Source organism: Bubalus bubalis, chromosome 18 (assembly GCF_019923935.1).
Source record: "Bubalus bubalis isolate 160015118507 breed Murrah chromosome 18, NDDB_SH_1, whole genome shotgun sequence".
Classification (NCBI taxonomy): Eukaryota; Metazoa; Chordata; class Mammalia; order Artiodactyla; family Bovidae; genus Bubalus; species Bubalus bubalis.
Genome location: NC_059174.1, coordinates 3115112 through 3142797, shown reverse-complemented (window position 1 = coordinate 3142797; position 27686 = coordinate 3115112). Strand labels below are relative to the sequence as shown.

General features: G+C 38.5%; 1 protein-coding gene across 1 annotated transcript in view; it reads right to left on the bottom strand.

The window, feature by feature from the left end:
* The window catches only part of CNTNAP4 (contactin associated protein family member 4), a 283423-nt gene extending 278252 nt beyond the window's left edge, over positions 1–5171 (bottom strand). Inside the window, exon 1 of the mRNA XM_045163204.1 lies at positions 4520–5171. Coding sequence (XP_045019139.1) covers positions 4520–4604 — 85 coding nt within the window. The 5' untranslated portion in view covers positions 4605–5171. The remainder of the gene's footprint in view (positions 1–4519) is intronic.
* Between the last annotated feature and the right edge of the window lie 22515 nt (positions 5172–27686).

The window sequence follows — 27686 nt, the reverse complement described above, 5'->3', positions numbered from 1 at the left end:
CAGGCGGATTCTTTACTGTCTGAGCCACCAGGGAAGCCCTTTTCTGTTATAGCTTCTGGCAACTGTATCATTATAGTCTACACTTTAATTCTTCAGGAATGTATTTGTATGCTAAATAATTAAGACTAAATTTTAATTTTATCATAGTAGTATGTAATTTATTCACTATCCAGGTCACATCATTATACTGTATTGTGTATTCTTTAAATCAAAGGTCAATGAACTTTTTATATAAAGAGCTAGTGAATAGATAATATTACGCATGTTCTTGTATGACAAGAGGGAAATCAATTTTAAAATGATTTTATTGATAAAATTTAAAATATAAGAATAATTAAGTATAAAGTTTTGCCATACAGGTCTACTAATGAGAAGAATGAACAACTAAAATTTGAATTTAATATGATTATCTTATGCCACAAATAATCCTTCAGCTAATTTTTTTTCAAATATTTAAAAATGTAAAAACCCACTCTTAATTCACAGAATATGACACAAAACAGGCAGTGGGCAAGACTTGGCCCATGGGCTGTATTTTACCAACCTCTGAACTAAGTATTACATTATCTTACAAGGGATATTTTACAGTCCTATTGTTTTCAAGGTAAGTTAATTCAATCTTGATACAGAGATTGGCTTCCATAAAGAATTGTTTATATATGATATGGATTCTGAAATTAATTTTAGAAGACATGGAAATGCTTTGTAAATACTTAGGGTAAGCACTAGGCCTCATATGGAAGCCATGTGTTTGATCGCCTGTTGGCTATGAGCTGTGTTATCTGCACAGCTGGAGGCTGCTCTACTCAGAAAGGCTTTGAGGCGCACACAGTCAGGGAGGGGGATGCACCAAACTGATGAAAACAGATACAGCACTGCTGGCAGAAAAGTGAGTCCAAGTTCAGGCTCATCTTTACATCCTGAGGCCAGCTATCTATGTATTGTATCATATAATTCTATTTTATCAGTCCTTTTACTGTTGTTGTATTCTGGTTATTTTTTGCTATGGAAAAGAATTTGGGTGGAGGAAAAGAAGGAAGTTTCTAGAAAAAAGTACCAGACTGAATTTGAGCAATTTGAGAATCTGACCAGTAGCAATTAGGTGATATCCCAGAGCCCCCAAGAGTGATCATCTACCTAAGTCATTATCGTCATCTGTTGTTAATTTTAACATACTCTTTAGTGCTTCTTTAAGGGTAGATATCAGATACAGTCTTTATTCCAAATAGTGAAAAGAAAGCACACAGCAAGAACGTAACCTCTAATTATGTCATTCATAAGCTGCTTGGTAAGCATTAAAATTCTCAGTGTATCTGAAGCCAGAGAGCTTCCATCACATGATGTGCAGGAGTAAAAAGCAAAACTCTTAACTTGCCTCAAGACTAACAGCTGTTCTTCTACCACATAAACCCCCCCCCCCCACTTAACAATGTCTTAATACTCAGAAGAAAACTGGGTTCATGAGAGCAATTTGAAAATAGATGACTCCCTTCTCAGTGCACGTGTCTTAGTAGCAAGTGAGGAAACCAATAACAGCCTGTGCAACTTATCAAAGCACAAGCCCTTCTAGAAGAGTCTGTCTCTAAACTTTCGTGGAAGGAGCCCTTCAATACAGTAACAAACACCTTGACCAGAACAAGGAGGAAAGACCTGGGGCTGGTTCAACAGTTCTGAAATGTCAAGTACAGTGCCAGTAGGCAAAGAAGGTGGTCGGTTCCACATATTTCATATTTAGGTAGAAGAGGAGAAGCAAGCCACCAAAGATGTGGAAGCACGTGGGCCCAGTGGTTTCTGCATCTTTATATAAACATATGTTCACACACACAAATACACACACATGGACATGAATATCTGTGTGAGTGTTCGCACAGAATCCTTCTAATGTAAAGTCATCCTGTTGATTAATTACATCAACTAACATTCAAATTAAAGTTGCCTCATCCCTGAGCTGTCCCTGGTGTAGAGATGCTGACCTGTGCAAAGGTTCACACTGGCAGCCTTAGGCAGTCTTGGGCCGATGCAATGCACTGCAGACTTGCTTACTGGGGAATCAGCTGTTCCATGTCTTTGTATTCACCTGAGAGACTGACCTTTAATTTTCTTAATTTCCATTCAGTTCTCCCTGACTTTAATACTGGTGTTCAAGATTGAGTCATGTTTTAATATAAAAGTCTTGTCCAAAAGAATTACTGGAGTTACAATACTTTAAAAATACTCATGCTGGCATGCTGGTTGATGGTCACTTGTCCATACACTGAATTTCAACCTTTCTGGTAAACATATATACTTGTTCCTCCAAAAAAGATACAACATATGAAGCACCCTGACTTGGTAATATGTAGGCCTTGCTTCCTTCACACACCAAAATACCAAATGTTAAAGAGTGAAATGAAATTGGGAAATGAATTTTTCTTTTATATCTATTGCAACAAATTATATTATCAATGTGATAGGAATAAGAAATTGCTAACTGCACCTTTAATTATCTGAAGTCATTTTACCTGTATTTATGACACTTTAAGAACAGCCAACTCTGAAAATATATTGGTAACCAAGAATTCCAACTTTAATATTTAAAAGTCCCTAAGAATTTAAGAACCTATAGGTTCTTTAAGTTTATCGAATGTGTAAAAGAACATTAAACGACTTCCTGAAAAATAAGCCCAACCAGAGGTAAGCACCCACAAACATTCTACTCTTCTCAGATCTTCTCAGCAGCTCATCTTTCCTTTGAAGAAGATACATTACAAAGAAAGCTACTGGATGTCATTCTGCCTTTTATTGGACTTCAAGAAAGCAAACAAATGTAAACAAGTAGCCCAATCAGTTACATTAACTGATTATAAACTCAAACAGCCAGTGTACTGTAAAGACAAGACTGCCTCTATGCCAGACTTCAGCTCTGCTTTTCTTAAGGGAAGGACGCTTCAAATGATGTGCTTTCCATTGTAAGAGTGACCTCTAGTGCTTCCTTTTTTATTGAACTTCAGTAGTTGGACGATGTATTATGCCTTTTCTACAAAACTTTGTGTGTGTGCAAGTGGGTCTGTGTTATTATTGTTTGTTGCAAAGGCTACTTTGAGAGCCTCCCAAGATTTTGACTAGGTGAAAACATGCACATTTTCTTGACTCACGGCATTCTTACACCCACAAATGAAAACAGAGACTGAGACACAGCACAGCACCCAAGTGAAGTCCTCTTCCTTCAGAATGATAGAGGCACCACACCATTAAATGAGTTAATAGTGAATGGAAGCATGAAAGCACAGCGGCCATTCCATGTAAATGAGCATTTGACTTGTGCCAGTAAGGTCATTTCTAATGTTCTTCCCACATCAGAGTGCTTCAGTGCACTCAAGGGATGTGCCCAAGCAAATGTCTGGTTACTGGCTTATTTGTGTCCCCAAACCTAAAGCTGGTTGAACAATAGTGACACAAAGTCTTGAACAGGCCTTACCAGTAGATAAGCTTTACCTCTGAAGTACAAGAAAGAAAAAATCATATTTGCTGAGCTTGTTGATCATTCATCAAGAAGGGGGAAATTCTCCCATTTAGAGATTTTAGGCCAAATATAACTTTTATTTTATTTTATTTTTATTTTTTTTTAATTTTTTTAAATTTTATCTTATTTTTAAACTTTACATAATTGTATTAGTTTTGCCAAATATAACTTTTAAAACTTTTCTTCTCTCTAATAAAACCTGGATGGAGAGATCTCTGCCAAATTATTTTGGATGATACTTACATTAGAAACAAGGTCTTAAATAAATCCTCCCTCATACCATTAACTCAGAACCAGATTATTCAATCACAAATTTATGAAGCTAAAAATTCAAGGATAGTACTTCTGAAAAATCACCTGAGTGTATTTTCTTTAAGTGACATTCAGGGCTCAAGTGCGCTCTCTCAGCAATGCTGAAGGCTCATTCTGGTGGCACTGAGAACGCAACTCCGAGTATTAAGGCTCACCTCCCCAATTCTGCCCCTGGATTCTGCAGCACATTTCAGCTATTATCCTGGCATCATTTTAAAGGCGCAGCCACCTATTGGTCTGCTAAAGCGCAAACTTCAGAAATCTAAGCTAATGCAGCATCATGCAAAGTCTGCCAGTTTGTTTTCCTGCTACACATAATTCCAATTAAATTCAGTAAACCTAAAAAAGGGCAGAAATGAAGAAGGAACATTCACTGGCTATTCCTTGGTTCAGATGCTAATTTAGTGCTTTAGGAGAACTTCAGCTTTCTCAATGAATACACAAATACCAGAAGATAAGATTCTGTTCACAGACAAAAAAAAAAAAGGACGAGAAATGATACTTGGCATATTCTGACCGGACCCAGAGGAATGACATGTGTAAACCCAGTCATATTCGCAAGATTTTTTAAATGATGTTTCCTTTATAGCAATATGCTTTGAGGCAGTCCGAGTTGCAAATAATAATCATAAAAAAAAAAAAGAACAGAATTAAAGTTTTGCAGAGAGGCCCCCTGCAAGTTTTAAATCATGTATGTATACTTACAGGAATTCCCAGCTAAAACCCTGTTCCAATTTGGAGTAGACAGCAAAAGTAGCGTCTTGACGACAGCTCCCGTGACAGACCCCATGTTCACATTTACTGGGCTCCCCCAAAAGATCTTGAGTGGCTCTCCGACGGCTCCAGTGCTGTTCTCAGTCCCTCGCCCAGCTCTGTCTGGGTCTTCAGCACCTCTGGGTCGCTCAGTCTCCCTCCTTCTCTCTCTGAACAGCACCCCTCTCTCTCACTCACTCACTCACACACACACATACACACACACACACAAACACGCACACCACAGCCCTGACTGCTCAATGAAAAGCGCCCAGCATCTTTTCTAACAAGCATTCACACTGCCGAGGCCACGCCCACCCCTCGCAGCCGTGGTCCCAGAAATTGGCAGCCGCGTCCCTCCTCCTAATACGCAGCGGTGCTCGGAGCTCCGCTGCGCGCTGCGCCGCTGATGAAAGCTGGACCTGGAGGCGCGGCCTGCTGCTCCAGGGCCTCCTCGGGGCTCCCTCCCCGTCTCTTCTATTCTTCAATAATCCTTAACCCTTTTCTCCCCTCTGGAGATGTCAGCGGGGGGGCGGGGCGAGGCGGTGGAGCCTCCTGATTTTCCGGAGGTCTCGCCTTCAGCAAAGCCAGTCAACGTACTGAGCTAATTCCTGATTATCCGGGAGTGCATCCAGGTAAAATTGCGCTTTGTTTCAAAACAAAAGCATAAAATGAGACAGAAGTAACTAAGCAGCATTGCTAAATTGTAGCTAAAACTGTCCTTGGGGAAAATACTTGCTGTTGTTTTTCCTCTGTTTATATAAAATTCTCCTCTTCAGCTATGGTGCCAGCATTTTTATTATGGAATTGCCTCACAAGGAAACAGACATTCCTGTTTGGCACATATTTAAAATCATCTAGTAATAGTCTACAAGAAATTAACATTTCTTATTTTAGTGCATCAGGAGTACAAATCCACAAACTGAATGCTTTGGCTAGATCTATTTTGATGAATGCGTCAGGCTGTGAATACACAGTGGCATACTACAATCAAATCCTTTAATAACAATTCTCAAAAGGCCCCAAAATAAAAATGACGAGATACTGAAGAAAAGGAACCCCCACAAACACACACACACACACACACACACACACAACACACTTATACCATACCTCCTAAACAATATAAAGATGTTTTCAAATGGTCTAGAGGACAGAGGAATAAAGTTGAGTTCAGAAGATCACCAACTACAGAAAAATTATTCTTCTAATGGCTGATCCACAGATACTACCAGTTCTTGAACAGAATATTAAAATATTTAAATAATGAAGGTAATATCACATAAATAAGTGTATTGCATGGGTCATAGAAGGATAATCTCTTTAAAATAAATGTCAAGATATTTAACTTAGAATGTGCTAAATTTTATCAGAATGGGAATCCTGAGGTTCTCAAGCACTTCTTGGTGATAACAAATAAGAAGAAACAGAAGCATTCAGCAGCGGCAACCTTGCTATGAAATGAATGAAATAAGGGGGAAATGGGAGAAGTCATCTCCGGTATAACCATAAGAGATAGCTCTTGCCTGCAAACAAAGCAGAACAGGTATTTTTAATGTTTCTATTTTGCAGATGAGAAAACAAGAACAGGAATTTAAATGATTTGAGGAGAGCATAGAGTTCGTAAGAGAAGCACCAAGGACTGGATTTGTTTTTCTGACCCCAGTCTTACTGCTCTCATTCGAGGACTTGCTGCCCCTCACATAAGAGTATAACTCCTTCCTGACCTCTGCCAGTGCCAGTGAAAACCTGAGGTCTGTTAAAAAAAAAAAAAAAAAAAAAAAAGACAGCAGTGGAAAAGAAAGGTCGTTGCTTAAGTGTTTACTCTGTATTTCTAGACCAATATCCCTGGTTTTGTTATTTTCAAACATAGCATGTTAAGCCAAAGCAGATATAAATGTATGATTTCTGTTAAGTAATTATCAAAGGGATTAAATATTGTTGAACATATATGCCACTCGTTATCTAATGAAATTATTATAGAAATCTTTGAGGGAAATATCATGGTGCCCATTTAACAGACAAACAGACTGAGCCTCAGTGAAGTTCAGCAGTCTGTCCAAAGTGCCACAGAGAGTAGGCTCGGCATTCTGGGCCACAAAGCTCTAAAACTCTTTCCTTCGATGACTCCACACAGGGGAATGGGTCTCAGACTCTCCAGAAGAGAAAAGTTGTCTTTCTACTAAAACTTTATACTTAATTGTTCCCATAAAATAAATTAGAGGATACATTTTAAAAGGATCACTACACATATCAAACATTAAAAATAACTGGACATTTCCTGGCAATAATAACTTCTTTAGGACAAAGTGTAAATTTTCATAGCAGCCATTAAAGATGGATTTTTCCATATCAGTGGGCTAAGGTGATAGAATGACTTGGAGGCTGGCACTTAATAAAACGCTCAGGCATTTTAAGCCACTGCACCACCAGACTCTGCCTGACGGCCTCAGAGAGGAGAGAGCCACACTGACCACATGACGCAGTGGAGAGAGTTTAGACATTATAACCAAGAAGCCCAGATATGAATTCAGCTTTCACTGTGGTTCTGATCACTCTTCGACTTCCTTTTTTTAAAAAGATATGAGAATAATGTCTCAGAGTCATCCTGATATAATTTGTGACAATCCCCCACTGAATGCCTAGCACGGTGGGTCCGTAATCACTCACTGGCCTTAGCATTCTGCACGCTGACTGTTCAGAGAAGTGGTTTGAGCAGGCAGTGTTGGAGTCTGGTAGCCCAGCTTCAAGCCTGCCCTTGAGCAAGCTGTGTACCATTCCTCATTCTCAGTCTCCTCATCTGTGAACCAAGGATAAGTAGAGTATCAACTTCATGGCTGAGACAATGCTTCTGAAGTAAAAGCCCCTGAGAGTCAGACAATCAATATTGTTCCTGTAATCACTATATTATTACAGCTCTTTTTGCACAGATGATAAATCTGATGAGGAGAGGATTATAACTTGCTAGAGGGACATGACTCATTGGTGGCAGAAAAGGGCTGTTCACCAAGACCTACTGATTTGTGCTTTTTTTTTTTCTCCATCCCTTCCAGAGTGGTGCTTAATGTCAGGAGGAAAAAAAAAAAAAAAAGCCAATGAGTCTGAATGGGAAAAAAAACCAGAAAAGCGTAGAGACCTAATTTCGCACATTACAGTACTGCTGATTCAGACGTCACAAATCATTTCTCCCCGTGTATACACTTGTGGTTATATTTTCCACTGATTAAGATAAAAACAACTGCTGGTGCTTCAGGTTTGTCATATGCATATTATGGGCCAGACCCTGCCTGGGAAAGCATTATAAATCAAACTAAAAAGGTTAGAATTTCTAAAGTAAGGCTTTCAATTTCCTTTTGGTATAACTTGCCAGAGAAGTGTGTCCCACCACAGTGTAGACAGAGGCTCCTGGACTGTACTTCAAATTGAAAAAAGGATCATCAGGTCACAGAGGAACAAAGTCACAGCAAAAGAGTGGAAAGAGATTAAGATGCAACTCCTTCATTTCCCTTATTCATGTGAACTGTGTTACCTGGTGCCTGAACCTCTTACCTGGCTTTTGGATTTCTTACAAAGGCAGTTGGTTTGTGGGTGTCTCCCTGCGGGGAGGAGAGGCTGGGCTTCCTGTTCTGCAGTTTTGTTGATGTGACTACTCAAAATTGATTCTTTTTGTGATTCATGAGAAATGTGTTTTGGTCATCGGAATGACCAAATGTACTTCTCTTATATTCATTTGGTCTTCTTCCTTGGTTCCTGGCTCAAGAGCTCCCCAAACTCCTAGAATCTCTTGTGTTGACAGTTTTAAAGATGTCTTGTGATATGTGAATGAGGTGACTTCTAAGGATGGGGACTGGAGGTTGAATTAAGCATGCCTATGTAATCAAAGCTTCCATAAACCCCCAAAAGGACAGCTGTCTGAGAGCATCTAGGTTGGTGAACACGTGGAGAGGTGACGGATGGTGGTGCTCCTGGTAGGGGCATGGACGCTCCACGCCCCTCCCCTTACCTTGCTCTAGGTATCTCTTTCATCTGTTCCTGAGTTAAATCCTGTTATAATAAGCCGTTGGCCTAGTAAGTACAGTATTTCTGAGTTCTGGGAACCACTTAAGCAAATTAATTGAACCCAAGGCGGGGGTCCTGGAAAGCTCTGATTTATAGCTGGTCAGTCAGAAGCACTGGTAACAACCTGGACTCATGACTGAAGTCTGAAGTGGGGACAGGGTGCTGGTCTTGTAGGACTGAACCCTCAACCTGAGGAACCTGATGCCATTTCTGGATGCCGCTGCTGTCTGAGAATTGCTTGTTGGTGTGGGGGACCTCACACACGTGGAAATTGGTCTGAGAAACCTATTTATAGGGCAAGAACGTTACTGCCAAAAGCCCCTTCCCAAATATATTTATACTGACTATAAACAATGTTTTCTTTGCCATAACAGTCAACATACAAAACTGTTCACTGTCTTTTTCATTAGGATTGAAACGTCACTGAGTTAATATTTTATTAATGGTATTTACGTTTATTTTGTATTATATTTTCAGTTAAGGGGCTCAACATTGTATAACTTAAATGCACTTTTCACAAGCGATCTTTATACTGCCTTATTACTATTTTGTTTTCTCTTTTAATCAGTGTGTTACAAATAGCTTAAGTGATGACTTTGATAATAACACACATACTGAGTTTTGCAACTCTGCAAATACCCAGAGCTCGAGCAGTGGATTTTTCCTATTAATATCTCACCTGACACAACCCTTACATAATAAAGACACTTTGCAAATAAAGGTAAAAACTGTAGGCGACACTGGACACTCTCCTCAGAAATTATACATATGCATCTCTTTACATAGTTTGCATAATGCAACAAGATTTAAAGTATGAAGTATAATAGTTTTCAAAAAAGAGCATTTAGGATTTTCAGATATCATTCTGAATAAAATATAATACATTAAGTGTGATGTCATTAATGACTTTTGAAAATCAGTTTAAAATTTTTTTTTAATTTTAAATATTTCTTAAATATTTTATTTTAACATATTAAGTATTGTAATAAAAATGAATTTTAATTTTAAAACTTTATGATTTATAGAGAAATTACAAAGAACAGAAAGCTCCCATTTACACCCCCACACACATAGTTTTTTCTATGATTGATATCTTATATTAGTTTGGTACATTTGTTATGACTAATGAGTCAACACTCGTATATTATCATTAACTAAAAGGTCATATCTTACTCAGACCCCCGTTTGTGTTTCCTAATGTACTTTACGTATCCTAGGATCCCACCAGGGACACTACATTACATTTAGTATTTGCGCCTCCTTAGGATACTTTTGGAGGTATCAGATGGTAAAGCATCTGCCTGCAATGCGGGAGACGCAGGTTCAATCCCTGGGTCGGGAAGATCCCCTGGAGAAGGAAATGGCAACCCACTCCAGTACTCTTGCCTAAAAAATTCCATGGACAGAGGAGCCTGATGGGCTGCAGTCCATGGGGTCACAAAGAGTCAGACACAACAGAGTGACTTCACACACAGGATACTTTTGGCTTTAACTCTTTATCAAGCTTTCCTTCTTTTTTACTGTTTTGAGGAGAAGGCAATGGCAACCCACTCCAGTACTCTTGCCTGGAAAATCCCATGGATGGAGGAGCCTGGTAGGTTGCAGTCCACGGGGTTGCTAGGAGTCGGAAATGACTGAGTAACTTCACTTTCACTTTTCACTTTCATGCATTGGAGAAGGAAATGGCAACCCACTCCAGTGTTCTTGCCTGGAGAATCCCAGGGACGGGGGAGCCTGGTGGGCTGCCGTCTGTGGGGTCGCACAGAGTCGGACACGACTGAAGCGACTTAGCAGCAGCAGCAGCAGTTTTGAGGCATACTGGTCAGTTATTCTGTACAATGTCTTGTATTGGAATTTGTCTGTTACTTTTCTTATGATTAAACTGGAATGATAACAAAGGGAAGACTGGAGATAAAGTGCCGTTCCCATTCAGTCAGTTCAGTTCAGTCACTCAATTGTGTCCAAATCTGCAGGCCTCCCTGTCCATCACCAACTCCCAGAGTTTGCTCAAACTCAAGTTCATCGAGTCGGTGATGCCATCCAACCATCTCATCCTGTTGTCCCTTCTCCTCTTGCCTTCAATCTTCCCCAGCATCAGGGTCTTTTCCAATGAGTCAGTTCTTCACATCAGGTGGCCCAAGTATTGGAGCTTCAACATCAGCCCTTCCAATGAATACTCAGGACTGATCTCCTTAAGGATTGACTGGTTTGATCTCCTTGCAGTCCAAGGGACTCTCAAGAGTCTTCTCCAACACCACAGTTCAAAACCATCAATTCTTCAGCGCTCAGCCTTTTTATGGTTCAACTCTCACATCCATACATGACTACTGGAAAAACTATAGCTTTCACTAGCTGGACCTTTGTCGGCAAAGTAATGTCTCTGCTTTTTAATATGCTGTCTAGGTTGGTCATAGCTTTTCTTCCAAGGAGCAAGCATCTTTTAATTTCATGGCTGTTGTCACCATCTGCAGTGATTTTGGAGCCCAGGAAAATACAGTCTGTTACTGTTTCCATTGTTTACCCATCTATTTGCCATGAAGCAATGGGACCAGATTCCATCCATGATCTTCGTTTTTTAAGTGTTGAGCTTTAAGCCAGATTTTTCACTCTCCACTTTCACCTTCATCAAGAGGCTCTTTAGTTCCTCTTCACTTTCTGCCATAAGGGTGATGTCATCTGCTTATTTGAGGTTATTGATATTTCTCCCAGCAGTCTTGATTCCAGCTTGTGCTTCATCTAGCCCAGCATTTCTCATGATGAACTCTGCATATAAGTTAAATAAGCAGGGTGACAATATACAGCCTTGACATACTCCTTTCCCAATTTGGAACCAGTCCATTGTACCATGTCGATTTCTAACTGTTTCTTCGTGACCTGAATACAGATTTCTCTAGAGGCAGGTAAGGTGGTCTGGCATTCCCATCTCTTTAAGAATTTTCTACAGTTGTAATCCACACAGTCAAAGGCTTTGGCATAGTCAATAAAGCAGAAATAGATGTTTTTCTAGAACTCTCTTGCTTTTTCTATGATTCAGTGGATGTTGGCAATTTGATCTCTGGTTCCTCTGCCTTTTCTAAATTCAGCTTGAACACCTGGAAGTTCTCGGTTCACATACTATTGAAGCCAAGCTTGGAGAATTTTGAGCATTACTTTGCTAGTGTGTGAGATGAGTGCAATTGTGCAGTAGTTTGAGCATTTTTTGGCATTGCTTTTCTTTGGAATTGGAATGAAAACTGACTTTTTCCAGTCCTGTGGCCACTGCTGAGTTTTCCAAATTTGCTAGCATATTGAGTGCAGCACTTTCACAGCATCATCTTTTAGGATTTGAAATAGCTCAGCTGGAATTCCATCACCTCCACTAGCTTTGTTGGTAGTGATGCTTCCTAAGGCCCACTTGCCGTTCCTATTATACTATATCAAAAGTGAGCGAGTGAAAATCTCTTAGTTGTATCTGACTCTTTACAATCCCATGGACTGTAGCCCACCAGGCTCCTCTGTCCATGGACCTCTTCAGGTAAGAATATCGGAGTGGGTTGCCATTTCCTTCTCTAAGAATATTGGAGTGAGTAGCCATTCCTTTCTCCAGGGCATCTTTCTGAGCCAGGGATTGAACCCAGGTGTCCTGCATTGCAGGCAGATTCTTTACCATCTGAACCACCAGGTGACTATATCAAAAGTACATACCGTTAATGTGACTTATCATGTCTGATTTAACATCATAAGGCATCATGACACCAGTATCCACTGATGCATTATCCACATATGTTCTTTCCTGATTTAGATGTCTTCATTGATTTAGAAAGATTAAGAGACCATAAATCAGGATTAACTTTACACATAAGAACTTTAGTTACCCAAAATTGGGGTGAGATTTCAGGAGCTAGGAAGTAAACTCTTGATTGCATCAAATTATTTTAAATATGTTTAGCATAAGACAAAATACTCAATTTCTTAAACAGAAATAACATTGTGCTTAAAATTCAAGTATACTAAAAAGGTAAGACTATTTTTGATCATCCTCATCTGAATTTCAGCCCCCTTCCTAGGAACCAACCATGATTTAGAAGAGGGCGAAGATCAGCCATTCAAGAGGGTTAGACAGAAAAGGGGAAAAGAACAGAATAAAGAATAGATGTGGTGGGGGAAGGAGAGGATGCAGAAAAAGATAATTACATGTCAAAGATGGATTTGCCTTCTGTACAGTTTTGTCTTGGTAAAATCTTGTGACTACAGCAATCAGAGTTTTACTTCTCTGATAGAAAAAGCTTATTCCAGTAGGAATGCATAGCATTCAGAAATGTCATGCCTAGATTTGTGATATCTTTATAGTGAAATGATATAAACATGAGGGAACACAGTTACTACAGAAAACAAAGAATTCCTTAGATAAGAAGTTTGAATATCTTTTATAGCTACCAATATTTATGTTTTAGAACTCTAGACCGCCTCCTGAAAAGTTTCCATTTCTTAGGATAATGAAGCAGAAACAATTTTGTCCTCCGGCAGGTCCAGGAAAATCAAATCCACCCACCACCTAGATCTTCAGATCCACAAAGCACGGCAGGTTTTGTGCCCAGCAGCTGAAGAGCTGTAAAGTGTCTTCAGGGAGCAGTTCTCCAACTCTCAGGCAGAAAAACCACTGTTACAGAAGAGTGGGGATAGCTGGGGTTAATCTCCTACAAGTAAAACTGGTCGTTACTTTTGCAAACATGATAATGCGTCTCTACAGAGGCAAGAAACAGGAAGAGTGCAGTAACAGAGTTCTCTTGTTTTCTTAAAGACACTAGCTGACTTTCTGCGTGCTGTCTGAACAGTGTGGGCAGTCAGCCCTATGAGGGGGATGGATGCTTGAAGCCATTTCACTTTGACCTGCTGTTCAACATGGCACCCACTAGCCGTGTTACTATTAGAGCCTGGTGCTCTGCCGCACCTTCTGCATTTCAAGTGCTCAACAGCGGCTGCCGTGCTGGACGATTCACATATAGGACATTTCCATCCATGGAAAGCCACACTGGACAGTGCTGCTCTAGATGTTGGCAAAGGCTGGGTAAAGTTTTTATAACATGCCAGTATTTCAGTACCTTATTTTTCCATTAAAGACAGTTAAAAGCAATTTTCCTTCAAAATTTACAGAAATCATGGGCATTAAAATTTCAGATTGTACTATCTCAGAAGAGTTAAAATGTCTCTGTATTTTATGGATGAAAAGTGAACTCAGCCACCTGCGATAACCACCAAGAGTGCTCACAGACAATATTCCTCTGTAACCAATAGTCCTCTAAAACAAATTAGTGTGATGCTCTAGTTCACATTTTTATACAAGAAAATAAATAAATAATTAGAAATTAAGTAGTTTGTATATGAGAAAAGAAAAGAAAAATGGCCTAAAAATAAAATAAAATTGATCCCAGTTAAAACAGCACTGTGGCCCACTTGAATGAAACAGGGGAGGGGAGGAGACCAAGAGCAAGACTTTTGAATTTCTACTTCTTTCACCCATTTGAGCAAGTCACCAAATCTCTCTAAGACTTATTATTTATACCTGCCTTCCAAGAGTGTCGTGAACACTGTATGAAAACAACTAAGGCAAATTTTCTAGCTCCCATAACACAGGAAAGCTTAATAAAAGGGTCAAATCATTATTAATGTAAAAACAGGCTTCCCAGGTGGCTCAGTGGTAGAGACGTGGGTCAGTCCCCGAGTCAGGAAGATTTGGTGGAAGGGGAAATGGCAACCCACTCCAGTATTCTTGCCCGGGAAATCCCATGGACAGAGGAGCCTAGCGGGCTACAGTCCAAGGGAATGCAGAAGAGTCAGACATAACTGAGTGACTAAACAGCAACAAAATCCAAGAAAATGTATTAAGTTGTATACATTAAATATAATATAGCTTTATGTATGCTGATTCTATACCTCAATAAAGTAGTTTTAAAGAAAACAGCAAAATTCTGTAAATCAATTATTCTTCAATAAAAAATAAATTAATTAAAAGAAAAAAAGTAAAGCCAAGAAACTGTTCTTAAAAAGACTTTCAAAAAACAGCTAATAATTATAAATGTATTTGATATCACTACATGTTTAGCCCAAATGAGAGATTTAATATAGTCATACTTAGATTTCAAAACATATCTCATAGATATATTTACCAAAGGGTAAAAATGTTAGTTTTGACAACTTTAAATTCTTGTAGTTATCTGTTGTATATTCAGATTATGCTACCCAGGGTCCACCTTAGACTAAAAGAAAAATTGTATTATTCAAATCCATTATATTTATGTTCTCTTTATTTGCTAAAAAAATTCCCAAGTGATGTGAGCCTTTTTAAGTTACAAAGTCCTTGTGAAATTGTTTTACATCATTGAACCCCCCGATTGAATTAAGAATGTCAAAATTTTCTTTGCACAATAAGCACCACTGACACGCCACTGAATACAGGTCACTGTCAGGTCACAATTATTATTTTTTGATTTTTTTTACTTTTACTTAATTGTGTTTCTTATTACATATGTATATATGTATAGTTATGTATCTAACAATATTTTGATAACATCGAATATTGAGTGTGTGGTTTTATAGGTATCATTTCTTCACTAGATTCATTTTCAAGAAAATTTCACCCTCACAGGCTCTCCCTCAAAGAAAGGGAGATTTATATATTACTAGCAAATCAGAACGTACACTCTGCTTCTGCTGCAGTGAAGTGAAACGCAACCTCAACAATACTGAACAAAATACATATTATACAAATTATAAAGCTGTATATTATTGAATACACTGTGCCTTTACTCAATGACCCTGATAATTTTGTTTAAAACATAGAGGGAAATTTTAAGAAACTCATGGATTCCTTTGAAAACATCTCATTACATCATGTATTGCGAAAATCACTGGCCTGCTTATTAAATGTCATTTTTTCCTTGAAGATATGAACCAGTATAGGATGAATATTTTGATCACTCATAAAAACCTGCACATTCACTTTCTTTCAGAAATTGAGATTTCTGACAATGACAAATATTTATTCACTAATGGGATACTATTTGAAGAAAACATAAAATTAGCTTAAAAAGTACTATTGATTTTAAAATAAATTACTGCTTTATATGGGCAAGGGCACAGTCTTCAAAAAAGTAACAATCATTAAAATATTGCAACTCTTTGCTAGTTATTAAAATAATCTAAAACTGAAGCAACTGTTGTATTTTTAGCCAAACTCTGCTGTGTAAAAGCCATCCCTAAATGCAGTAGCCAAAGACAGTAATGATTTATTATTTCTCCTACTTCTGGTGGTTGGTGGACTAGACTATCCAAGATGGCCTCATTTCATGTGTGTTGGTTGGACACCAGTTGGAGCATTTCAGTTCTCCTCCACACGGTTAACTTGGCTTCCTTACATGGAGGTTTCAGGGCAGTGATCAGAGGATGTGAATGTAAACAGCAAGGTATCTTGAAGCCTAATCTCTGGAGGTCACACTATATCATTTCCAACATATTCTATTTGTCACAGCAAAGCACAAGCCCGGTTCAGATTTAAGGGGCTGGAGAAAGAGAGTCTACTTTAGTGACAGGAGGAGGTGGCGATTCACATCACAGAGAGGTATGTAGTGGGATGGGAAGAATTTGTAACCATTGAAGAACCTAACTCATGCTGAGTCTTCTTTTTCTTTATTTTTAAATTATATTTCTGACAAAAGTGTGTGACTGAATGTTGACATTAAGTTTGCATCTCTCTGACTTCAACAATATAAACACAAAAGTGAATTTTGCAAAAATATTTGTTGTCTTCAGTCAATTTTTCCAAGGGCCTTTCTTAATCTTTTGATATTCAAATCACTACCTTTTGAAATTTGAAATAAATTTGCATTTAATGTGCTGGGTATATATAATGTTGACAACATCTTATACTCAACAATGAGCTAACCTACAAATGACCTAACACAGTGAGTTGGCGGGGGTGGGGGTATCTGCTAGTGTTAAACAGAAATGATGACTGAGATAATCATTTTAAATCTGACTTTATAATCATTTTTATAGAATGACTTTATAATCATTTTAAAAGACTGCTTTGCTCTTATGAGTTTTGTGTCCCTTTAAAATAAAACCTGGTAATTGCAGCCCTGGAATCATATTTAGTTAGTAAGGGCCGTCTCACACCCAAATTATTTTTTACAGTCCTTATTTTATAGTAAACATTGCAACAGTTCCAAATATGAATAAACAGAACTGTTCTGTGAATTTCAACAAAGAGAGTTTCACATAGAATTTTCTTATATGGGTATTGAAAGACCTGTTAGAACAGAAGGAAAGGCTGTGCATCTGCTCAGTCATTCAGTTGTGTCCGACTCTTTGTGACCCCATGGACCGTAGCCTGCCAGGTTCCTCTGTTCATGGAATTTTTCAGCCAAGATTACTGGAGTGGGTTGCCACGTCCTACTCCAGGGGATCTTCCCAACCCAGGGACTGAACCCGCATCTCTTGCATCTCCTGCACTGGCAGGCAGGTGGATTCTTTGCCACTGTGCCACCTGGGAAGCCCCGAAGGAAAGGTTATCCATAACTACAGGAGAACACCACCACTCCTGAGGTGGAGAAGCAAAGGAGTTGATAATGTTCCCCAGGACACTGTGCCCCCAGGCAGGCACGGCTGGAGCGGAGCTGCCTAAGGGCACGTTCAGAACCCTGCCTGCCCTCCCAGGAGCTCCCAGTGATCCCAGGCTGCTCCTGGCACTACCCTTGCAGCTCCAAGAAAGGAGTAGCATTTTCCCTTTGTACCTCTCATTGACTGAACATAACAGGACCCAGAAATAATAGGAGTTTGGGAAACTCAGTCCACAGCTTCCCAGCCTCCTACAACACAGGCAGAACACTGAGAGGTGAGAAAGACGCTTAGGGGACTTCCCTGGTGGTCCAGTGGTTAAGACTCAGAGCTTCCAATGCAGGGGCCTGGTTTCGCTCCTTGGTTGGAGAACTAAGACCCCACATGCTGAGCAGTGCAGCCAGAGAAAAACACCAAATAGTGTTCAGACCACAATGGCACTGTAAGTAAGCGCTGTGAGTAAGACACAGTATTTGCCTCCATGGGTCACAGTGCAACGAGGGACATACTTGCGAGAAACCCTAAAGCAAGTCCAATTGCAATGAGTATTATGATAAGGTAAAAATGAAAGCAGCTTAATACCCTGGGAGATCAGAAGAGGTAACGTATAAACTGTATTTTAAATAATAGACAGGAGTCTGAGTCACTATCTGGGCAGGACAGGGAATTCCCAAGCAGAGGATATGACATTTTGGGAGTTTTGTTTTGTTTCTACGTGAGCCTAAACTATAAATTTGAAAGACAGCTGTTTCTTGGATTTGATAGCATTCAAAGTGCTCACTTTTTATTAATAGAAATAAGAGAAATATTTTGAAAAAAGCCTGAAGTTAGATTTGATTTGATTTCCCTCAAAAATGGCATCTCTTTATAAAGATGTCAATAAAGCATTCCACACCTTTTCCCTATTTAAGAATAGGTGAAAATAACTAAGGACATTTCCCATGTGGTCACACCAATTTTATTCCTTTATATTTTAAATAAGCACGAATTTATTCCTCCATCCTCACTAACTTTTAATAAAGTTTACCCGAAGCAGCAGAGGGACTGGCTCAGTGGGGAGCAGCTGCTAAATTCCACTGTGATTGCACTTTGTAGACGTATAATAAATTTGTAGTACATCCATCTCCCCTGTGAGGAATAAACTAGAATATTTGGCATTCACTTTCTCTTCCTCAAATTGCTTCTAAAAGCATTATTCTGTCCAGAATGACAGAAATTCCTCAGGTCACTAGATCAGGACTAGAAACTTCCATGGGATTTAGACACCAGGAGAAGTGACCTTGAGTCCAGGCTTGGCTATGAGCACTGTAACCTTGGGAACTTTATAGAATAAGATTTGGAATAGATGATCTCAAATGCTTCTTTCAGCTCTGATAAGGTAAAATGTTATGAAAATGCTTTAAAAGATATTTGAGTCAAAGTGCATGGGAGAATGCATGACAAATTTGCTTTCAGTTTATTGTAAATATTTAAAATGTCAGTGCTGTTGCCTGTATTTTTGTATAGCTATTCTCTTATTTCATTATTTTCAAATGAAGCTAGAAAAATATTAGAGGAAACAAACTTTGTATAAATTAGACTTATGGGTCTTAGAGAAAAATGTTGCTCTTAAAAGAGTTACGAGGAACGTACACCTTCCATAATTTTACAAGTTTTGTGCAAAGCTCTTTTAAAGAACTACTCTTTTCTATTCCCCTGCTCTTTGTGGTAATGTGGTATGGTGGGAAGATACTGGCTTTAAATCCCACTGACTGAATTCAGCTTTTGTACCATGGTATTTGTATGACATTTGACAAATGGATTAACTTCACTGATCTCTTATTTCTTTCTATCAGCTACATGGAATGGGAGAAATCATAATGTTTGATTCACATTCTCTGTCACTATGAGTTCATACATGGCTCTCTTTAATTTCATTTTAATTTTTAGTCTGTTTCTTAATTTTGAAAAATAATGACGATAAGTAATATAAGAAATACCCATGAACTAACTAGTTTTGCTAGTTGTTGAAGACATGAAAAAAACCATTCTTCGTGTAGCCTTTTTATTTTTCATTCAATAGGATGTTACAAGAATAATTCATTTTGTCCTGTCACCCTTGTATAGTATAGTTCATTAATTTTGTTGCTATCTATTTTGTGAATATAGTACTATTTTAAAAAAATAAATTGGGCCATTTCTGGATTTTTAAAATCACAAACAGTGCTGCTATGAATTATCTGCTTTAAGTCTCCTGGTGCAAGGTGTAAAATTTCTAATAAATATTTCACAAGAGATAGAATTTCTGGGTATATAAAATTTCAAATTTATAAGCTAATATAAAACTAGTTTTCAACATGGTGTACCAATTTAAATTGCTGACAGTAATGAATGATAAATTTCATTGATCCGCATCCTCTTAAACGCTGGGGATTTTACCTCGACTTTGTTTTTGCTGGTTGAATGAACATAGCATAGTAGGTCATTCTGCATGTTTCTGATTATGGTGAGCTTAAACTTTCCTCAAATGTTTACTTATTGAATATACATGCTTCCTTAGGAAATGCAAGCTTATATTTCCATCCATAATTTTACTGGTACCATGTATGGACTCTGTATGTTATTATGTTGTGTGTATGTGTTAGTCGCTCAGTCATGTCTGACTCTTTGCAACTCCATGGACTGTAACTCGCCAGGCTCCTCTGTCCATGAAATTTTCCAGGCAAGAATTCTAGAATGGGTTGCCATTCACTTCTCCAGGGGATCCTCCCAACCCAGGGATCAAACCCAGGTCAGCTGCATTGCAGGCAGATTCTTTACCATCTGAGCCACCAGGGAAGCCCATGTGTTACTGTGCTGGTCAATTTATATACCCATGTATCAGTGATACTCTATATTAATTACCATAGTTTTTAAAATCTTAATCTGCAAATAGGAAAAATTTCCCCTCATTGTCCATCTTCTTGTTCAAACGTAACTTGTCTTTTAGGACCACTGGACTCTTATATAACCCAAGAATCAGCTATCCGAGTTTCATGGAAATTTTTTGCAGATTTTTACTGACGAGGTCTCAAGTCTAAAAATCAATTTAGAAAGAACAGCCTCAAAAAGTAAGTGCTTCCATCATGATAATGGGATATATATCCATCTATTAAAATTTTACTTACTGCATTTCAACAAAATTTTAATAACACCCATGAACAAGGTTTAAAAAACTTTTGCTAGATATATTTTTAGATCCACTATATTTTAGTTGTACATTATACATCTTAAATATACATAGGCATATATGTGTGGGCCTTCAAATTGTTTTTTGATGATATATTATAAAAACTATCCCCTTTGCATATTGAGCCTATATCCAACTTTATTGCTAGACTGCTTGTATGAATTGTTTGAAAAAGAAACGTGAAAATAGAAAATAATCTTTACATGCAAATTTGTCTTTCCTTCTACTCCTAAATTTTCTTTTCAATTATGATAATTGATGATTTTTTTTAAAAATCCATATCCATGTAAAATCAATAAACGACAATGCTTTCCTTCGTGTATAAACATCTTTTTGTTTAGTATACAACTTATAAAACTAATCTTTCTCCCTTCCTTTGCCTTCAATTGGATTAGTGAAATGTAAACTACAAAATCATGCTGGATTTAGCCAGTTAAATCAAAGAACATATTCAAGAATGAAAGTCATGAAGTGACGGTTTCATCATTTAAAAAGATATATATATATATATATATATGTATGTATTTTTTTATATACCATGAATTATGTAGTATCCCACACAGGAAGTATGAGTAAGAAGTACTGCTGATTTAGAAGCTACTATTAGAAACATTTTCATTGGAAGGACTGATGCTGAAGCTGAAACTTCAATACTTTGGCCACCTGATGCGAAGAACTGACTCATTTGAAAAGGCCCTGAGGCTGGGAATGATTGAAGGTGAAAGGAAAAGGGGACAACAGAGGATGAGATGGTTGGATGGCATCACCGCCTCAATGGACACGAGTTTGAGTAAACTCCAGGAGTTGGTGATGGACAGGGAGGCCTGGTGTGCTGCATTCCATGGGGTCACAAAGAGTTGGACACGACTGAGCGACTGAACTGAACTGAATTAAACTTAAAAGCTTTTGCACAGCAAAGGAAACCATAAACAAAACAAAAAGATAGCCCTTAGAATGAGAGAAAATGTTTGTAAATGAAGCAACCAACAAAGGATTGATCTCCAAAATATACAAAGAGCTCATGCAGCTAAATACCCCCAAACGACCCAATCAAAAAATGGGCAGAAGACCTAAACTGACATTTCTTCAAAGAAGACATACAGATGGCCAAAAAGCACATGAAAAGATTCTCAATATCACTAATTATTAGAGAAATGAAAATCAAAACTACAATGAGGCCATCAAAACTACAGATTGACCATCATCAAAAAATCTACAAACAATAAATGGTGGAGAGGGTGTGGGAAAAGGGAACCCTCCTACACTGTTGGTGGGAAAGTGAACTGGTACAGCCACTATGGAGAACAGTGTGGAGGTTCCTTAAAAAACTAAAAATAGGACTACCATATGATCCAGCAATCCCACTCCTGGGCAAATACCTGGAGAAAACCACAACTCAAGAAGATACATGCACCCCAGAGTTCACTGAAGCACTACTCACGACAGCCAGGACATAGAAGCAGCCTAAGTGTCCATCGACAGAGGAATGGATGAAGAAGATGTGGGGCATATATACAGCGTAATATATGCACATATGCACACTACTATATATTAAATAGATAACTAATAACAACTTGCTGTGTAGCACAGGTAAATCTATACTCTGTAATGGCCTATATGGGGAAAGAATCTGAAAAAAGAGGAGTGGGTATATGTATACATATAACTGATTCACTTTGCTGTACACCTGAACCTCCCATAACATTGTAAATACACTAAACTCCAATAAATGTTTTTTTAAAAAGGAGCATTCAGGTCAATACAAAAAAAAAAAAAATACAACAGAAGAACATACCATCGGATATAGAGGGCGACAACAATCATAATTTTCATATTGGTGAAAACAAATTCTGTTGCCAAAGATAAAGCAAATTCTTAAGATACAGATTCTTATAAAAGCTGGATTAAATTATTCAGTTTATTTCCAACATGAGCAGCAACAACAAAAACAAGAACATTTGGTGTCCCTTTCCCATCTCCCAGTGTGTGAAGTCTCTTGTGGCTAATTGTACCTAGCAGGCACTTTGATTTGGGTAAACTAATGGGAAAGGAAAGAGCCTTAGAAAATCTCATATTGTCTTTCATATAATTATCTTTATATATTAGTTCAATGACTATGTTATTTCAAGCTTTGTTAATCAAGATTATTAATTCTTAAAAGTAATTTCAATATGAGTCTCTAAGACATAATTGGAATCCCTCTGGATGACCTCAAAAGGTTTGCTTTCCCTGTCACAGGATTGATTTAACAGGTACTGGTAATTCATTCTCTGGGAATTTATAGAGATGTTTGCAGACCAGGTCTAAGTTAGACTAAACAATCCTTAAAGCCTTGTTCAGATCCAAGGAAATGCTAAGAAGTTATCTTAAAGGACATAATATTGATTTCTCTGGGGTGAAAGTTAAGATGAAGTTAATTTATTTTATATTTTTCCTAATTGTATCTGATCTTGCTTGAATTTAAAATTACTTCAATCTATTTGCATATGTGGTGCTCAATGAAATAGAAACAACCAGCTAAGTTAAGTTGCAAATGCAAGATCTGCCAAACCCCAACCCATGATTCTCTTTTAAGATGCCTGACATTTCAGAATAGCATTCATCAGGATTTCTGGCCAACACAAAATCCACTTCTAAAAGTGTTGCCAGACATTGCAAACATCAATTTAAAGTACTATGTGGTCTCTTCAGATCCAATGTTCTTACTGCTATTAAGAACATAACAGCATAATGATTCAGGAATATTAATTCAGATACACTTAATTTCTTCAAAAAACAGAAGTGAGTAAAACTTTGGTTGCTGAAATCTTTTAAATGATTTTTTATATTTGCTACATTAATAAAAGTACTTAGTAAAAAAAAAAATAAAAGCTTGCTGAAAAGTTTAATAATAAACAACAGCAGTCTCCTATTTTAGCCATCAGGTTATTTGCTGTATTTCTGCCTCACTTTTTCATCTGATAAATGGAGACATTAAAAAGTCTCTACCTCATAGAACTGTTGTGAGCAGACGTGTGAAACAATGTGCACAACTCCTGGAACATGCTAAGAGCAAAGTAAATGTTTTGCTATTGTCGTTCAGTCTCCACATTGTGTCCAACTCTGCAACCCCATGGTACAGCACTCCAGGCTTCCCTGTCCTTCACTATCTCCCAGAGTTTGTTCAAACTCATGTCCATGGAGTCGGTGATGCCATCCAACCATCTCGTCCTCTGTCACCCCCTCTCCTCCTGCCCTCAATCTTTCCCAGCATCAGAATCTTTTCCGATGGGTTGGCTCTTTGCATCAGGTGGCCAAAGTATTGGAGCTTCAGCATCAGTCCTTCCAATGAATATTCAGGGTTGATTAAATGTTAGTTATTATTACTACCCCTACCTTCCCTATCCTAATTCTCTTGGCAAACACCCTCAATCTTTCCTCTAGCATTTACCTTCATATTTTAAAAAGTGATGTACTTTTGTACATTATTCACTTGCCTTTGACTCTATAGATGGTAACTCTGTGAAGCCTCACCATCCCCCAATGCCTCACAAACTCACCATGTATAGTTACTATTTCATACTTTTTGTTAACTCAAGACTCATCCATGTTTACATTTTCATTACATCAGTTAGGAATTTCAGACACAAGTAATAGTAAAGTCACCCACAGTGATTTAAACCAGCCGAGGTTCTACTTTTATCTAATGAGAACTTTGGAGGTATATGGTTGCTGTTCTTCCCTGCTGTCTTCAGTACTTTGCTTTGTATTCTTGGTTGTCAAATCATGTGGCATGACGGCTAACTCAGCTCCAGGCAACAGGGCCACCTTCAAAAGCAGGAAGCAGGGGCTGACCACGGTGGCAAAATCTTTTCATCTCCCATGGACAGCTCTTATTAGGAAGAGAAATGACTCTCTAAGATGTTACACAGTACAATTTCTCCTGCATCTCATTGACCAACAATGGATCCTAAGGTGACTCCTAACTCCAAGGCAGGCTGGGGCAGTTGGGATCTTACACAAAAGAATGGCATTGCTTTAATTGGCTTAGACCAAAGGGTCCCAAACTTCCTCAGATCACAGCTCCATTGGTGCATCTGTGATTATTTCCACAGTGCCCCTAGGCAAAAGAAATAACCAAACAATCCCCCTCTTTTAAGTCACTGGGACCAAGCAATGCAATACGTATCCGTATCCCTAACAACTTAGTAGCCATATGAGTAAACAATATCTGTCAATTGTAGAAAATATAATAGTAATAATTTTTAATGAAAAGTGAGTGTGTGCCTGTTATGGCTCAGTGGGTAGAGAATTCCCCTGCAATGCAGGAGACACATGAGATGGAGGTTTTATCCCTGGATCGGGAAGATCGCTCAGAGGAGGAAATGCTCCAGTATGCTTGCCTGAAAAACCCTATAGGCAGAGGAGCCTGACAGGCTGTAGTCCAAAGAGTCGCAAAGAGTTGGACACGACTGAGCGACTGAACATGCATGCACAACTTCTCAAATTTTAAAATCAGAACAGACATCAACACCCTCAGTCCCTATTCCATATTACCATATTAATTTCCATGCAGCACAATCTATGGTATCACAGAAATCACTGAAGATCCTGCTTCACAGAGATATGACATTTCTGGAAAAGAAGGTAGTCAGAACTGAGAGTGAAACAAAGGAGCCAGCTCGAGAAACTATAAACTCCTGTATGTGCAGAGAGGAGGAAATTTCTTTTGTGCTCTGTCAACAGTTAATATTTTCCCATTTTCTGTCAATTTTTTTCTCTTTTCATCCCAGGGCCTGACCCTCACTGAGGGGTAACTGGAAACCCCTGAGTATTGGGCTTCTCAGGGTTCCTGTGGGTGTGATGGCTTCACTATTCCTCCACACAAGGTTCTGGGCTCAGAATTACTTTGCTTCCTAAATTAGTCACCATTTCTGGGTCACCTTCTGATTCCCCTGCCACTGATATCTTTAGTTAATGGTGGACTCTCAGAACTCTTTTCACTTCCAGAATTGTTGATTATTTTTAAAACTACATTCTTATCATGATAGGGGAATTTGAGAAAGGAAAAAAAAACAAAGTGGTAAATACAACATGTTCAAGTGAAAGTCCAAGGTGGATCCTGAAAATGACTCACCTTGGCAAGATGGAGAGAAAAGGATGTGCTACACGTACAGGATGTGCTATCATTAGATAATGCAAGGTCATCCACCCCCAGTACAAAGACTGTGAAGGCGTGTGTGTCTCAGACATCACGGAGCGCACTTTGCTGTTCTTGTTCTGGTTCAGTCGCTAAGTTGTGTCCAACTCTTGCAACCCCATGGACTGCAGCATGCTAGGCTCCTCTGTCCTTCACTGTCTCCTGGAATTTGCTCAAATTCATGTCCGTTGAGTTGGCGATGCCATCCAACCATCTCATCCTCTGCTGCCCCCTTCTCCTGTTGCCCTCAGTCTTTCCCAGCATCAGGGTCTTTCCCAGTGAGTCCGCTCTTTGCATCAGGTGGCCACAGTATAGGAGCTTCAGCTTCCAACAACTTCCATGACTACTGGTCACCTGATCACTCCCCATCCCCACACTAATGCTGCCCAAATCAATGCAGGAATACTGTCTAAAACAAGCCACCTTCTATTGCAAATATCTGTTTGTTCTTTCACAGTGACTTAGTTTCTACTTGGGTATAGTATGAAATTAAGTTTTAAATCAGATATTAATTTGAGATAATTGACAGTGACCAACAGATTTATATTTGTTTTTTATCAACCCCCAGTTCAACAAGCTTTCTGCATTATAAAAACAGTCTTTAAAAATAATGTTGTTCTTTTGCCTATTGTCTATTTTTTGGAGAAGGAAATGGCAATCCACTCCAGTATTCTTGCCTGGAAAATTCCATCGACAGAGGAATCTGGTGGGCTACAGTCCATGGGGTCTCAGAGTCGGCCACAACTGAGCACATCAGCACATTGTCCATTTTTGAATAATACTTTTGAAGACAAAGGTATTTTTTAATTCATATTAAGGGATAAGATATGGTATGCTAGGAGAGAAAATTATACATACCCAGATTTAGTTGCAGATTAAACATTATCAGATTCAAAAAGTTCCTATATCATTCCCCTACTTAACTCCCTGAAAGACTATGAAGTAGTTATTTCTTTGAAGATTTGGCTGCCAGAAACCTTCACATTGGTAAACACATAACTAGGTCTCACTATTGAATCAAAGTTGGAATGAAAGTTGATAGGTACAACTTGATCTGTTTTAGATGAAAGTGTACAGAAACAGTTTGTTTCCCTCCTTATCTTTACACGGGACTTGTATTAAATTCAGTGTGTATAAGGGGAGAAATGCCTTAAATATATCTATTTCTTTATATCCAGTAAGAGGTTATGCAGCAGGTAGGCTATAGAGAGTCATCTGTGCACTTGGTTATCAGCACATTTTTTTTAAAAGATTCTTCAGTATTTTAGCAGCTTCAAAAGACTTGAATTATTAGTATTTAAAATGAGTTGTTTTCAGTTATGCGAAGGCAAGAGGAAAGATGGATGAATTTTCTTTTTATTGGAAAAGTCAGTCATTGGATCATAATCTTAAAGCCCCCTTTCAAATTATATGTGTTCTCTGGAGATAGCAGCTCATGTTAAAAAAAAAAAAGTAGTTCCTGAATTGGGTGGCTTTGAGAAAATCATGCATAGGTTCTTTTAAACACCACAAAACATTCACACACACAGAGTTGCTTTCAAATTTATCCAATGAAAGTAGGGCTACTGTGTGTGAAAAGTCATGGCACTTTGTTGAATTGCTTCAAAACATATCCTGTATTAACATGTTAGTTCTTTAACATGCATATTAACACTAAGATTATTTTATTACTCTGTATGTTGCACTTTCCATACTGATTCACATCCTGCTTGAAGCTGTAAATTTGTGGAGGCATCAGTTCAGTTCAGTTCAGTTGCTCAGTCGTGTACAACTCTTTGCGACCTCATGAATCGCAGCATGCCAGGCCTCTCTGTCCATCACCAACTCCCGGAGTTCACCCAAACTCATGTTGGTGATGCCATCCAGCCATCTCATCCTCTGTCGTTCCCTTCTCCTCCTGTTCCCAATCCCTCCCAGCATCAGGGTCTTTTCCAATGAGTCAACTCTTCTCATGAGGTAGCCAAAGTATTGGAGTTTCAGCTTTAGCATCATTCCTTCCAAAGAACACCCAGGACTGATCTCCTTTAGAATGGACTGGTTGGATCTCCTTGCAGTCCAAGAGACTCTCAAGAGTCTTC